Below are 14939 nucleotides of genomic sequence, written 5' to 3'. Positions count from 1 at the left end.
GTTTGTTTTTCTTATTTAAATCCTGAATTGGAGAAGTCTAAAAACCTATTGTTGAATGTTCAACCTTGGCTTGGGGTAAGAGTCTATCTGGGGTTGGGTGCGGAGTGCAACTAAAAAAACTTTCTGCCTCTTTGCTTTTCAGTGATCTCTCAGGGTAACTTAAACAGCCCTGAGTGAATCCTCAATTGTGGGAACCTGTCCCTGCCTGTGAGCAGCAGTGTTGCCCTAAATTCCTTCAACAGTGGCTGTGGAGGCCTTTACCCAGCTTGTCTCTTATGTTAGGGCATAGAAGATAGCCTGTAGATGACCTTGGTGCAGGGAGGTCTTCCCTGGCCAGAACTGGATCGTTCAGACCCCTTGTATAGCTAATGTTATATGGGATTGGTAATCTCTTATGCTATTCCATAACACAAATATATCTATTCTGTCTGATCAGCACTGCACATCTTATGTTTTCAGTTAAAAGAATGAATGCTGGTCTGTTTCAGAAGCTTTCTATAGGTTTGGGTGTTTTGCAAACCACCCCCACTATGTAACAATCATTTGCTTTAATGGAAGATCTTCCATCTGTTCAAGATTTTAAAAATTCCCTGTAAAGACCAGATATCCTCAGTAGCCAGGACTACATGAGAATGATGCAGGAAGTGCATTTTCACAGTGTAAATATGTGAAATGTATACACAGGATTTGTGATGGTGAAAACTAGGGAGAGATCTTTGTTTTACAGTAAAGAGTGGTATAGCCGTGATGGTTCAGACATTTTGAGAGGGGCAAGGATTTCTTAGGGGGATATCTTTTATAGGACTAACTGTGTAGCTGGGATGAAGTGAGACAAGCTTTCAAACAGAAGACATTCTTCCTCAGGTTTTGCATATCTTGCATCTGAAAGCTTCTCTTGCTTAATCCCTGCTACATGGTTGGTCCAATAAAAGATATCAGCCTAACAAGTCCTTGCCTCTTCTTTTTGTAACTGTTCATTGTGAAGAAAGCTGTTTTCTGCTATGATTTTTAAAAGTGTACATTTTTTATGTAGCAGAAAAGTACATTTAATCTTTGGACTTCTTGCTGTATGTTCTCCAGGCTTTCCAACCTCCTGACAGAAGGTTTCCCTTTGTGAAATAGAGTAGAGTGCTACAGTATCTGAGGCCATCTCTGAAACCTTACAGAACTAGAAAAAGCACTTTTGTATTGGACCCTTCCTTCTATGGCCAGGGAGCAAAGAGATTGAAAGGCAGTAGGGGTGCATTGATAGGAGATTTTCTGGGCTGATGCCAATAGCAGATTTTTAAGGAGGCATATTGGTCGATACCAATCTGATCTCCAATATGCAGCCCAGCAGCTTGAAGAGCAGTGTCCGGCTGGTAAGTCTGTTGTGGTGGAAGGGGAGGGGCATGGGGTAGGGGGGGCACAAATCCATGCCCCCATGGTGAGGGCTGGAGTGGAGCAGGGGCTGGGGCAGGTGCTGCCTAGCCAGGGTGGGGCATGGTACAGCTTTGGCTCATCCAGTGGGAGGAACAAAGGCGGGGGCATCTCCCACCACTATACACACCCCGGGGGGCATGGGGGATGTGTGCCCCTGGATCTGTGCAGGGCAGGGCGGGCTGCTGCTGCAGGCTGGGGCTTCTGTGCCTGGCTCTTCCCTGCAGGGGCTGGGGTGGGCATTGGCAGCTCTGGGAGGGAGGGTTGGGGGGCTACAGTGAATTTTGGTGCGACTGAAACACCGCTGCCACCCACCCTAAGTGCAGCCCGACCCAGCCTGCAGCAGCAGCCACCCCACTACACACAAATCTGGGGGCACACTTCCCCCTCCCCCATGCCCTCCTGGAGTGCACACAGTGGCAGGAGCCATCCCCCTCTCCCTGCATCCAGCCCCAGTTGCGCTCCTTCCCTCACCACAGGGGTGTCGATCTGGCCCCCCACCCCCATTCCCCTCTCCTTTCACTGCCTCTTCCACCACAACAGACTTTACCAGCTGGACACAGCTCTCTAAGCTGCTACCCTGTGCATGCTGTGGTTGTGTGTGTACAGGACACTTATTGGCCACATTATCAGCTGTATCTGGCAAAAAAAGCCGAATTCCAGTATAGGCAATTTTCTTTATATCAGTGCCGATCCGATATTGGACCGATGTATCAGTTGCCTCTAAAAGGCAGGGTAGTCTAGAGTAATGGGGAGGGTGGCAACAGAGACCACTTAACTAGATGTGTCCAAAGTGCAGGCACAAGGTTGAAATGTCATTCTGAAATAGCCCCTCTGACATGGGGGAAAGCTGAATTAGTTTGTTTTAAAAATGAAACCAAGGGTTACCTGTCTTGAGGCAACACTCCCTAGTTTTGTGATTGGCAAGATAAGAGTGTGAACATTTTTTTCTCCATATGCTTAATTACAGCCGTAACAAGACAGATGCTTGATCCCATGACTAACTTCATCCATGCAAATAAACTCACTGAATTAAAGAAATCTGTTCATGTGTATAAAGCTACACGTGGTGGTGCTCTCTCTCTTTGCAGGCTTTGGTCCCACTGTGTGCAATATAAAAATATCTGACAGCCTGGGAAGGGAGTAAAATCTTGCCTCATTCCCTATAATTTTTTTCCCTTTGTGGTAATGATCTGCTTGCTGTGTGGTGACAGTAAAGTAAAATTGTGACTATTTTAGACAAATGGTATGTCTTTAGAGTACAGTAGTTTAACAGACATCACTTTGCAGCCAGCTGACTGGACATAACCAGAGTATTAATGGGATTGTTAGAAAAAAATGAGATGCTGAATGAGGTGCTGTGTTGACCAGCAAGTCGAATGATTGTCTTGGCTCAAAAGTAAGCGTTACCAAATTGAGGCTATAGGCTGAACTAGAAAAAATGCAAATACTTTCTTGCCAGCAGAAAAGGACTTTTTAAAAAGCACACTGGCACTTTCAGGCAGCCCTAAATAGTAGTTGAAGGGCATTGCACCCCCACAGCTAGATTCTGTTGATTGGCAGCATCTTTCTCTGCTTGATTTTTATCCTGAAGTAGCAGACTGCCAATTTGAGGAGTGCTTCCAGCTCTCCTTCAGGCATAGCAGCCAGGAAACGCTGAGAATTTTTGTTTTGTTTTGTTTTTTGTCTTTCTTTCCATCCTCCACAATACACCAGTATGAGGAAATCCTGCACTGCCAAGGGATGAAATTACTATATTTACCCAAATCTAAGACAACCCTGAATTAAAATGACCCCCAGTACTTAGATTCTATACATGGAAAAGGTTAACATTTTGTTATAATTTTCTATGTATAGACTGTAATTATTGGAGGCTTGTCTTTAATTCATCCTTCGGGGAGGTCATTTTAGAAATGAATAAATATGGTAGATATTTATCATCTAATAGAACTGGGGAGACCAACCTTTGATTACCTTAAAAACATCAATAAAAATCAGAAATCAAGAACTAACTAATGAACTTAGTCTTAGAAGGTGAGATATGAGGAAGGGAACCATTTTGGGATGTTTCCCATCATAACTTCTTCACTTTCCTGTCCTTTTGTTAACAGCTGCTGCCTGACCCTCCTCCCTCCTCTGGGCCATGAAGCATGGCATCAGCCCAGCCCAGTAGCAGCAGCTCCAGCTGGGCCCCAAAGCTGGGGCCAAAGCTGTCATACCACTGCTCCTGGTCTGGGCTGGGGCCATGATCGGTGCCAGGCCAGAGCCTGCCAGAGCAGGGGGAGGGAGGAAGGAATGGACAGGCAGCAGTGTGGCAAGGTGTGGGGTGCAAGGGATAGAGGTCAAGTTGTTTGCCTTCCGGCCCCCCACCTGCTTTTCCTTTCCCCACTGCAGTGGTGGTATGGGGGACAAATTTTAAGTGACCCTCAAATAATTAGATTGTATACATGGCAAAGTATAACAAAATGATACGTTTTCCAAGTGTAGGATCTAATTATTGGGGATGCATATTAAATTCAGGATAGTTTTAGATTTGGGTAAATAACTTATTTTTGGCAAGTTTGACAAGATTATTTTTGACAAGCTGACAAGTTTGCTTATCAGCTTTTTGTAATCCTTTTGCACATGCTAAAGTAACACCATTTTGATTCTTGCTAGGGTTTTCTCCATTTGTTTGCTTTAGAAAAAGACGACCAATACAGGTATAGTTCCAAATGTTGACGGAAAACCTGTGCCTGCTAAGGTTTTAAGTAGTGCTGGACATGGAGAAATTGATAATATTTTCTTGAAAGTACTGCAGGTGTCATTAGGATTTTTAGGCAGGCTGGGTACCTTCTCACTGAAAACGGTGAGGAGAATAAACTGACTGAAGCATGACACCCAGGCAAATTCATGTTTGTATTTGAGATCAGCTTTGGAATTCACAGGAAGCAAAAACAATATTGGGATGTGACATCAGGGACACTGGAAGAGGGCAAATTAGGTTGCAAAGAGGATCATGTCTAGCTTTAAAAAATTCTTAATGAAGAATGAGACAACAGTTTTTATCAGCTTTACAGTACCTTGTATGGTAAAGTATGAAATAACTCTCAAGTAGACTGTCTGACTATTTCATATTTGCTGTATGACTATGGACCAAAACTGGTCTGACAGTACTCCTCGAACTCTGGGAAGGAACAACTTGTCAGCAGGATTTTAAGGTGGGATTTGATAAATGGCTATAGTTAGAAGCACGGAAGTAAATGCAGTCAGAGTGAAGATTTGTCACTAGAAGCAATGCTGCTTTCTACCAATGAGCCAAAAATTCTGTCCTGAAAAAAACAAATTTTAGGTATAAGGAAGTGGAAAAAGCAAAGGGGCAGGGAAAGGAGGTGACTCACTGAACTGGCATGTGGCTTTGTTTTTGGTTTAAATGGGCAGGATAGTTATTTTTAGAAAATGGCAGGGCATTTCCTTACATTAGCATTTCTGAAGTGAATTAATTTTGCATACAAGTGAACTATGCATCAGTTTGAGGTGGAGGAGAAGTGGCCTATATAGCCTCTCTCAAACAGCAGATTTATCTTTGCTTTCCATATTTTAACTATTCGTTTGGTGTAGAAGAGGAATGAGAGAAGAAAAGGAATGCATTTAAGGAGAGGAAAACAAGTTTTAATGCACTGTACAAACAAACTTAATTTCTGTCCATAAATGCTTCCAGTTGCATTTATGGCCTAAAAATCTTATTTTTCTATTAAAACATTTGTTTCCTTCTTACTGTGTGAATGACCCATGCAGATGAAAGATGGACTAACTGCACAAGGAAAATGATTAAGAAATGAGAATTCAAAAGCTTTACAAAGGAAAGCTATTGATGTCTTTTTTACCATTGTGCTCTAGTACATTTGGAGCAGTCTTAGTGAAGCGAAAACAACGCTTTCTTTGGCAGCAAGCTTGACTAGTTGTGAGGTGTCCCTTTGCATTTTGAAGAAGTAAAATAGCTTGAAGTTGATATGTAAATTGATAGAGAGGGATGTCACTTAGAATAAAGAGCAACACAGTTTGCTGCGTATTCTTCTATCTGGATATATACAGGGAACACGTTTTGAACTCCTGTTGCAGCCATTCTTAGTATTTTTCCACATACTTGAAAGAAATTTATAAATCATGCTTCTCACCACTGAGTGGGAAGCAGTTAAATGTCACAAGTAGATGAATTATAATCATGCAGGAAGATGCTGACTTACCTTTTTTCGATTCTGCAGTGCTTGGATGTTCGCCCACCTGTTTCCTGTTTAAAAAATATGACACCTGAGACTAAAGTACATCATCAATGAGATGCTTCTTCTATAAACAAATACACATGAGTGAATCCTACGTTCAGGATATAAACTTTTTCTCATAACTTTCTTAAACAAACTTCAACCATGTCAATTATCCCTATTTTAATGAATAAATTATAGTCCCACATCTTGTGTAAATGCTTTTGTAGGTTAAATCCTGAGTTGCTTAAAAGTGTTAGGTTACATTTAAACCAAATAATCTAGGAAAGTGGTTTTGAATTTGGGTGAGTTAAAGGGAGAGAGGCATTCTAGACCATATACTGTAACTGTAACAATTTATATCATTTTCATGAAATAACATGTAACCCAATAGTGTTTCTTTCTGTGTTGCTTTATAGCAGTGTCTGCAGTGCTTGGGTCAGCAGTCTATGGCCCGTGGGCTGGATCCAGCTTGAGGAGATTTTGGACCTGCCCTGGGACAGCCCATTGGATCAGTGGCGTGGAGCTGTGCCGCCTGTCCCCTCCACAGCCCTCCACGCTGCTATTGTGCTTACCCTGGCTGTGGATCACTGGTGGCTTGAGCTCTACAAGGGCGATACAATTTAATGGCCTACAGCAGGCGGCTGGGTCACCAGCTCTGGCCGGGAGCGGCAAAAGGTTGCCAAACCCTGCAGTGGTGACTCAGGCAGGATGAGATTAAGGCATGCAATATTTTAGACTGCTCTGTGCATGCACAGAGCACTTAAGCAAGGTATATATTTAGATGTGGTACACCTGTGTCTATATATGTATTTAGGAATTACTTTCTACATTACTTTTTTTAAACTTTGCCAAGAAGTAGAAATTTTCTGCCCCAAGGGGTTTTAGTTCTTGTCAAACCTACATGACAGACAGCAGTGCAAGAGTAGAAAAACATATCTAATTTGGTTATAGAAAAGGGTCACACAGGATGATTTTATTAGAGTTTTAGGGAAGGACTTGGAGCAAGAGAAGGGCTTTTTGGTGCCAGGACTGCTTGTCATTTCCTGCAAAGTCAAGAGTCATGGCTTTCCCAATGATGATGAGGATTATTATTATTATGAATCTGAAATCTGAAGAAGAATCTTTTGAGTGTTGGTGTTCTCTGGTCTGCTTTTGCTGCAAGGGCAGACATAAGTGTAAACTGGTGGTGCTCAACTTATGGCTGGTGGGCTGGATTCAGACCCCAAACTGACTAGATCTGGCCCACAGCACAGGGGATTAGTGGCAAGCAGCTCAGCCCAAAACATCTCCTTCTCTGCTCTCCACCATGCCACTGATTTCCCCTCTAGTCCCCCCTGCTCTTCTTTTCCTCCCTTCTCTAGGCAGGCACTGCTTATCTGAGGTAAACTCCCTTCCTCCTTTCTCTAGTGGAGGGGAGTGGTGGCCTGGGGTGCAGCTGGATTGCAAGCACCTGGCCTGTTGCCTTAGAAAGGGTACCACTAGTGTAAATTGAATACAGGACTTGAAAGAAATAAGCACTGGGGCTCCAAATTTTGAGGCAACAGCTGGGTTGATAGAGGGGAATCCCTAAAAAATGCCTGTGTTTGTTTAAATATGAGTCACTGTTAAGCTTGTGGCATTTTATGGAATCATTTAGCTAACTTGGGGCTGGGGCGATACAGGCCCTAAGGTGCGTGGGTGACAGCTCAGAGGTCACAAGCTCAAGGCCAGAGCAGAAACACTCATGACACAGCCTGTCAGATTCTAGTGAATCTGCAAAATCACAAGGACACGAAAAAGGAAGGATCTGGCTAACTTTTGAGAGTGGTGGTGCTACGATTATGACTGGAACTTGGCTATACCTGTGAGATGAGCAAAGGAGGGGAAGGCACCTTGGAAATATTTTCAGGGTTTCCATAAAATGCTGAGGCCAACCTTACCAGTAAATAGGGAGTGAGGAGTTCATTCCAAGCATAGAAACCAAACCTGAAAGCAAGCAAGAAACTGAGAGGTGAGAAGGAGATAAAAGGAATGGCTAGTGAAGAAATATAGGATCCTAGAATATGTGGATTTTCAGTAGACTTAGGTTGTGGAACTGGTTCTTGGGTTGCTGCTTGAAAAAGAAAATTTGTTACTTCCTTTGAAGAATAGGCAATAGGAGTGGACAATTGCTCTGTCCAAATGCTGCTTTCCTGCCTCCAGGGCTAGGGACAGAAATTACACACAAACTGGTATAAATGATTGGAAACTGGTTCAAATCTGTAACACAACAGGGGTAGACACAGACATTTATACATAAACTGGTTTAAGTGATCAGAAACTTGTTTAAACCTCTAATGGAACAGATGTTCAGTGCACGTAAACCAGTTTGAAAATGGCTGAAACCGCTTTGGGATAAACTTGTTTGAATGTAGTATCAGACTTAACTGATTTGGGTCAAATTGGTTTATGCAATTTCTGTCCCAGACTCCTGGCTGATTTAAGTTGAACCAGACACCCCCAGCATCCCAGCATGCTCTCTGGGCTGGGTGGAGCTCTGTTCCACAGCATAGCTGGCCCCTCCCCTCTGCTCCCTGGCTGCAGCTGTGGCAGAGACTTGCAGGCTGCCTTCCACCCCCCCTCCTCCCTCCCACACACTCCACCCTAAGCAGAAATTCCTCCCTCCCCTCTGCCTTGCTGAGAGGTATCTGCATATTAGCTAGCAGACTACATGCTGGCTCTGGTGTGTGCTGTGCTGTGTCAAAGGCAGAATCAAGAGGTAGCTGGTAATGTCCCTCTATTGTTTTCTTAATGGGGTGATAAACATTGAGTTTGGGGTTAGACTAACCTGCAAAGATTGAATCAATTCAGGCTCAGGCTTTTTGAATGTCTGTCCCTAGCCCAGAAGTTCAGTGAACTGCTTTCAAAATGACTGACATTGGTTTAAGATAAACCTGGATGGATGTAGTATCAGACTTCACTGATTTAGGTTAAATCAGTTTATTGAACTTCTGTCCCAGATTCCCTCCAGATTTAAGTGTCTTACTGCAGAACTGTCAAGCTGTTTGCTGTAGCAAAGCAGGGAGGCAGACTCTACTGGCCTGGGTCACTACAGGCACGTGGCTGCATTTCTGGAATCAAAAGTGTATGTCTATTCACTTGCTTACTGGTTCAATCTACGCACCTTAGACTAACCTATGAAGACGGAATAGATTTAGTGTTAGGCTTTTTGACTGTTTGTACTCAGCTCAGTAGAGGAAGCACTTCACCTGTGGCACTAGGCAATAGGTGACAAGACAAGGATTTTGTTGGAATGTATGTAGTGATGTTCCTCCTCACCCTGGTGGGCTCATTTTGTTCAATATTGTGAATTTGAAAGTGAGAAGGAGCAGTAATGGTGCCTTTTGTGAGCTTGCGTCCAGCAGAAAAGCAAAACTTCAATTTGAGTGAGCAGTTGGATTTACTTACTACTGAAGGGAGGAGCAAAACTGATCTCTACCTTTGAATAGAAAGAATATTTGGACTTAATTATATAATGCCTCATCTAGCCATAGTTCTTTACACTTTTATGAAGATGGCCAGTATATCAGCATACCCACTTCATTTCAATAGTGTTGTTTTTGCCCAGGATCACCACACCTGGAAATAAAACAAGCTTCTAGACAAATCCTGGAATTAAAGCAGGTTTTTTGAAATTGCTGTCCAGTGCTCTGTGCCCCCTGGCCATATTGCATCATTCAAATCTTCATGGTTTATTATCATTGTTTGGGATAATGGCCTTGATTTTTCTATCATTCTTGAAGAAACCAGTATAATCTTCTTGGCTTTAATCTCTGAATGATGCTGATGTTCTGTAAGCATTTCCATGGAGTTGAGCCTCTTGGAAAACTGTAAATGTTAGATTGCATTGCTTCAGAATGCCTTGCCACCTTCCCGTGCATGGTAACCACATAGGCACAGAGTGGTGACTCGCCTCTCTTCCTATTACTCCAGGACACTAGAGCTTCTTAACCTGCTATGCCCTGGACTACTTTAGGCTGTGGGGCCACCTGCAAGTTTTTGATTCCATCAACATATACCAGCTATGTGCAGGGTCCTGCATTCTCACCAGTCTCTAGAAAACTGTTCACTAATAACATTTTTACTTCCTCTGAGGGAGGGAGAGGTGTTGCCAGCAAGATTGAATATTGTTGTTAGTTTACTGCATCTGGCACTGCTCATGCTGCTGATGAGATCCAGTTTGAATGTATGTGACTGGGATTTAGCGTATCTTCAGTACCAGTTATGTAATATGCTTGAATTGAAACAGTATTTGGAGGTCATAGTGGGCTTTAAAATAATCAACACAGATGTAGAAGAACTATTTCTGTCTCGGGTATACTGGGAAACAGCAGTATTTAACTGTTTTAATGAGAGGGTATAGTCACACTATTTGACTTGGTCTCCTCAGATTCGATATACTACAGGGTAAATACCGTACTGCTGTGGTAAACCTAAATCTCACTTTATAGGCTGTACTCCAGCTGTGCACTGGAAGGTGATATATGGTCATGTTCTTTTCCATTAACAGAACATGATGCTTGTACTTCTAGATTTTTATCAAGCAGTTCTACTACGTATATCATGCCCAACTCAGTTGGTCTAATAAAAGACATCATGTCTACCAAAGAACCTTGCCTGCATCATGCCCTTTACAAAGTAATATATGATGCAGCTTTTGTTCTGTGTCATTGGCAACGCACAGGGGTGCACACAGGTGCATATGCACCACCCCCCGAGATTGGTGGTGCATCCCCAGAGATTGGCAGATGCTGCGGGCGGCGCTTGTGGGCAGTTGCCACTCGCCGACACCACCGGTGGTGTCTGCAGGGGGTCACTGATCGCCGGTCAGCTCTCACTGCCGCTGACGCCGCTGCAGCTGCCTGCGGGAGCACCCTGCTTGCTGCTGCCATGTTCCCACCGCCGACACTGCTGCCACCGCCCGCGGGCTGTCACTGTGCCCCCCCCAGCCTTGGGATGCACACAATGTTCATGTTCCACATAGAGAGAAACTTCTGCTTTACTGCACATTTTAGCAAGGAATTAGGAATTAAGGGCATTTTTACACATGCTGCGGGATGCAGGGCTGGGTGCTTTAATTAACGAGCTGAGCTAATTAAAAGTGCCCACAAGTCACTGATGCACATGATGCAGAAGGCTGCCAGAGCTCATCAATTTCCATGCTCCTGCAGACTCGATTAATCAAGTCTCTCTGATGCACTGGATTTCCAGGGTGTTGGAGCAGGCTCCGTGCACATCTGTAGGAACCCCTAGTTTACAGTCCTGTGCTTTTCTTAGTTGGCAACATTGCACATTGTTATTCAGACATTCAAGTCTTATTCAAAGTACAGTACCGTTTCATCTCTTTGACAGCTTAGGGAGTAAGATTTTAGTCGTCCAAATACATTGAGACTTCAGAGTCTATTGCTGTTTCCTCTTCATCAGATAGGGTGTCAGTCACTCTTTTTTGTCAGTGCCATCTGAACTGTAACCTCTTGAATTTTTAGGAAACTCTCTAAATGTTTTGGTTTTCTGGCATATTAATAAAATCCTGATTTATATAGCTGCCATGAAGTTCCAGATTGAAAGCACACACTTTACCTATGGTATTTATGAAGAGATCAGTGAGGGATAAGATGCCTTGGGATAATTGAAGCACCAGAATTTAGTTTGGAATTTCATCTGGCATGCCAAATACTGTTGCTGATCTGTTGTACAGTGGTCTCTTGGGCTGAAGTATGCCATCTTAACCTACTCTAAGCATAATTATTCTTTCCTTTATTGTTTTAGTCACTCTTTATAAAATTGCTTTTCATTTTATTGATACAGCAGGACCAGTGATTGTGAAGAGTATAACAGAGGACCTTGTTTTATTTTTTAAAATGTACATTGTTTTGCAGTTACCATGGATTTCAGAGCTGAAGTCTGCATTAGAGATCCAGTAAAGCTGTACTCTTCCAACTGTGTGTGTTCAGTTTTAATTAATCTTCTTTTGGGATGGAAGGAATCTTTGAAAAGTTAAAGCCTGTGCTGAAATATGGCCTTTTTTTTGTATGAGGGGCCTGTTATGGTGCTATGAAGTCAAATCCCAGCAGCAGGGGTTGCAGTTTGGATGCTAACTCCAGTCTGTCTGAGGGTACAGTAAATATCTAATCCATTCTGTGAAGCTCAGGAGTTGAGATGATGCCCAAAAGGTTTCCATGATAAAAGATTTTTATAGAAGCCTTCTTTAAGTAGTTCCAGCTCTCCCATTATCTGCAGCAGAGCTCTGAAATTTCGCCTTGGGTTGAGAGAATTGCCTGTCTGCTATGAAATTTGGTTAACATTTTGCCAGGTTTATAAATCAAAATTTCCCCCTTTCTTTCTTTTTACTTATTGATATGTTTGCTAAGCAGCACATGCAGGACTGTACATGATTGAGAATGCCTGGGAACTGCCAGAAAAGCTCTAGCAGTGGAGTTAGGGTACCAAGTCAGGGATACAGGGGCTTTTTCGGAGGTTGTTTTTTTTGCAAGTATCTAGTTGGTTTAATAAAAGAGATCACCTGTACTAAGAGTTCTGATTCAGGTTATCAAGTCATGCACTTGAAAGTTGGGATGCCATAAATATGGTGTTCATTATTTGTTCCACCTTTTCATGATATATTGCAATTGTTTTCATTTAAATCATCAGTTTTTTTTCCACAGAATTACTGTTTTCATTTTTTGCACAAAGGGGCAGAGATAAGGTGTCACAAAAACCACATTTTTGGCCTCTTCAGGTTTCAAATCCCTGATGTCTCAGTGGAATGGTAGATGGTGCAGATAGTGAAAACAACAAAAGGCACTGGAGAAAAACAGCACTGTCTAAATCTTTTGTGATTCCTGAGGCTTCTGGATGCCATTTGGTCGTTTTCTTGCATATTTGTATGTGGAAAGGGTGCTCCTCTATATTGTAATGTTTTTGAGAGATGCTCCCCCCACCTCCCCCCCTCGCCCCAGCAGTTCTCTCCAGCGGATTAGTTTTTAACTTTGCTGTCAGGCATCACTTAATACTTTTGCAGTGTTTTGCATATGTTATGACTAAACCTACTTTCCATCCTTTGCTCGTCAACTCTAGGATTTCTCTCTGAAAATCAGCCTACAGTAAAGCAGGCTATGAATTCTAAGGAACAGTAGCTGCTCCTAATTAAACATGAATGCACCTTCGTAGTGGGCTTACGCCAAACATTCTGGAACAAGACTCCGTTGTTTCTAAGTGTCAACGCATGGAGTTAATCAGGAATGGTTTCATGTGTAAGATCACTCGTACACTCAAACTGTTATGTTTATTCATAGAAGAGATACAATACCTGCAGTAGCTTCAAAATTTTCCTCTCATTGCCCTGTTTAATATGCCACAATTCTAATCTGGAGGAAACTCCATTAGGTGTTGGGGGGAAGGCAGGTAGCTCTTTCCATGCCTGGTCAATCTTTCCTTTTTCTGGGACATGGTTGACATGGTAATGATGTGTTTCTTGCAGTTATTGGTGGATTGTATCAGTAACATAGCAGTAAAAGGAACTGTGTCACATTTTTGGCCCCTTGTTTTACTTTTTTCTCATTTGAAGCTTTCATTTTTAGGAAGATTAGAGAAATGAGCTGCCATATTTCTCTGCCATGAAGTAATTATAATTATATTTAATTTTTAAATGTACTTGCAAATTAAAGAATTACACAATTGGCTGAAACTTGCAAGAAAGGGCTGTGACTTGTCACAGAGTATTTACTAGATGACAGGACATAGTCCACAAGTGTGTGTTCTTTGTTACTAGGAAATTCATGTTTTTGCAGTGGTAAAAGAATTAGCCAGGTCCCCTTGTTTTGTTTGCTTGTAACCTTGACACACGCTACTGTTGTTCTGATTTTTAATGTCAAGGCAGTTTAAAAATTCATGATGTGCATGCACGCGTGCACAGAGTAACTTTAATTTTTTAAAATTTTAATGAGTTCCTATCTTTTTTCATCATGCCTTTGTGCACCTGTTCTGAAAGATGTGCTGACAGTGACACTGAACCCTTTTGCATTCTAGCCTAATGTGGAGTTCTGAAAACAGATACTACCCGTGAACTCTCTAACAAAAAAAGAAAGGCAAGATTAATTAGCCATTAAATAGGCTTTGCATTGGTTGCACTAGTTGAATTAGCCCAATAGGTGTGTATTAATAAGACTGAAATGATTACTGTAAAAATATAACCTATAGCCTGGGTACAATTAGCTTGAACTACTAAGTTTATAAATTTCCCTGAATTCAAAGGTGTTTCATACTAGTACTGTTTATTTGTCCCCATTTTAAAGGGGAAATAGAGTTCCTCTATGTTTCTTGTACTATATAGTGATGTAAGGAACACTTTTTCTGTAACTAGAAAAGTTTACCTTTTTTGAGGATGAAATATATTGTAGATAACGCTCAAGCCTTATTTTATATAATAAATATAGAAGTACTTATCCATACATGCTATTGTGCTATTTTTATCTTTTTAATAATTCCTTACTGAATGTCATGCTGGTATAGCTTATGTGGCTACATTTGGGGGGGAATAAAAAGATTTATTTTCATGAGGAGCAGATAACTTCCATTGGATATAATATACTATGTAATTACTTGATTTTGCCTGTGCAAATTTCCAGAAGACGAAGTCCAATTAATTGCTCCTGTGTTAGTGTAATTTTCTTTTTTAACTTGTAGCACTAAAAGATAACTAAATATTTTCCCCTCCCCTTCTTAACAGAGGAGGAGCTCAGAAAGTTGAGAGAAGAAACAAATGTTGAAACATTAAAACAAGAACTAGAGAAAGAGCGGCAGAGGAGATTGGAACTAGAACAAAAAATCAGTGATGTACTTAAGGCAAGGTAAGAGAAATCCTTTACAACAGCTAAGGCCTGTAAGGTATGCATGCACAGGGCAAGGCAGCCCAGTGGACAGAAACTGAAGATAGCCCTCATGCAGAAACAGCAAAATTTAGCTTGGTGTCATACTTGAACAAATTTAACATTGCTGAGAAGCAGAGCTTATTAGCCTGGGCTTAACATTTTTACTAAATGAGCTTTGTAGATGCTGGTTTTGGAGCACAAAGAGCTATTTATTTTGCGTATCCCTGCATAGTGCCTACCTTGTGCCATGTAGACTCTGGTATGTATGCTAATGTATTCAAAGCTAAGTTGGGGTGGATCCATAGGCAAAGTGTAGGAGGGGCAGGGGGGGCACATGCCCCCCCCCCGAGATTGGCCACTGCCACTGGTTTCTGTGGGGGGCCGCCAC

General features: G+C 42.1%; 1 protein-coding gene across 1 annotated transcript in view; it reads left to right on the top strand.

Moving 5' to 3' along the window:
• GRAMD4 (GRAM domain containing 4) overlaps positions 1-14939 on the top strand; it is an 85190-nt gene that overhangs the window by 28972 nt on the left and 41279 nt on the right. The window contains exon 3 of the mRNA XM_019509365.1: positions 14410-14530. Coding sequence (XP_019364910.1) covers positions 14410-14530 — 121 coding nt within the window. The remainder of the gene's footprint in view (positions 1-14409; positions 14531-14939) is intronic.

This window comes from Gavialis gangeticus, unplaced genomic scaffold (assembly GCF_001723915.1).
Source record: "Gavialis gangeticus isolate Ggan-Ray unplaced genomic scaffold, GavGan_comp1, whole genome shotgun sequence".
Lineage (NCBI taxonomy): Eukaryota > Metazoa > Chordata > Crocodylia > Gavialidae > Gavialis > Gavialis gangeticus.
The sequence above is the reverse complement of the archived record's forward strand: the minus strand, read 5'-3'. Positions and strand labels throughout refer to the sequence as shown.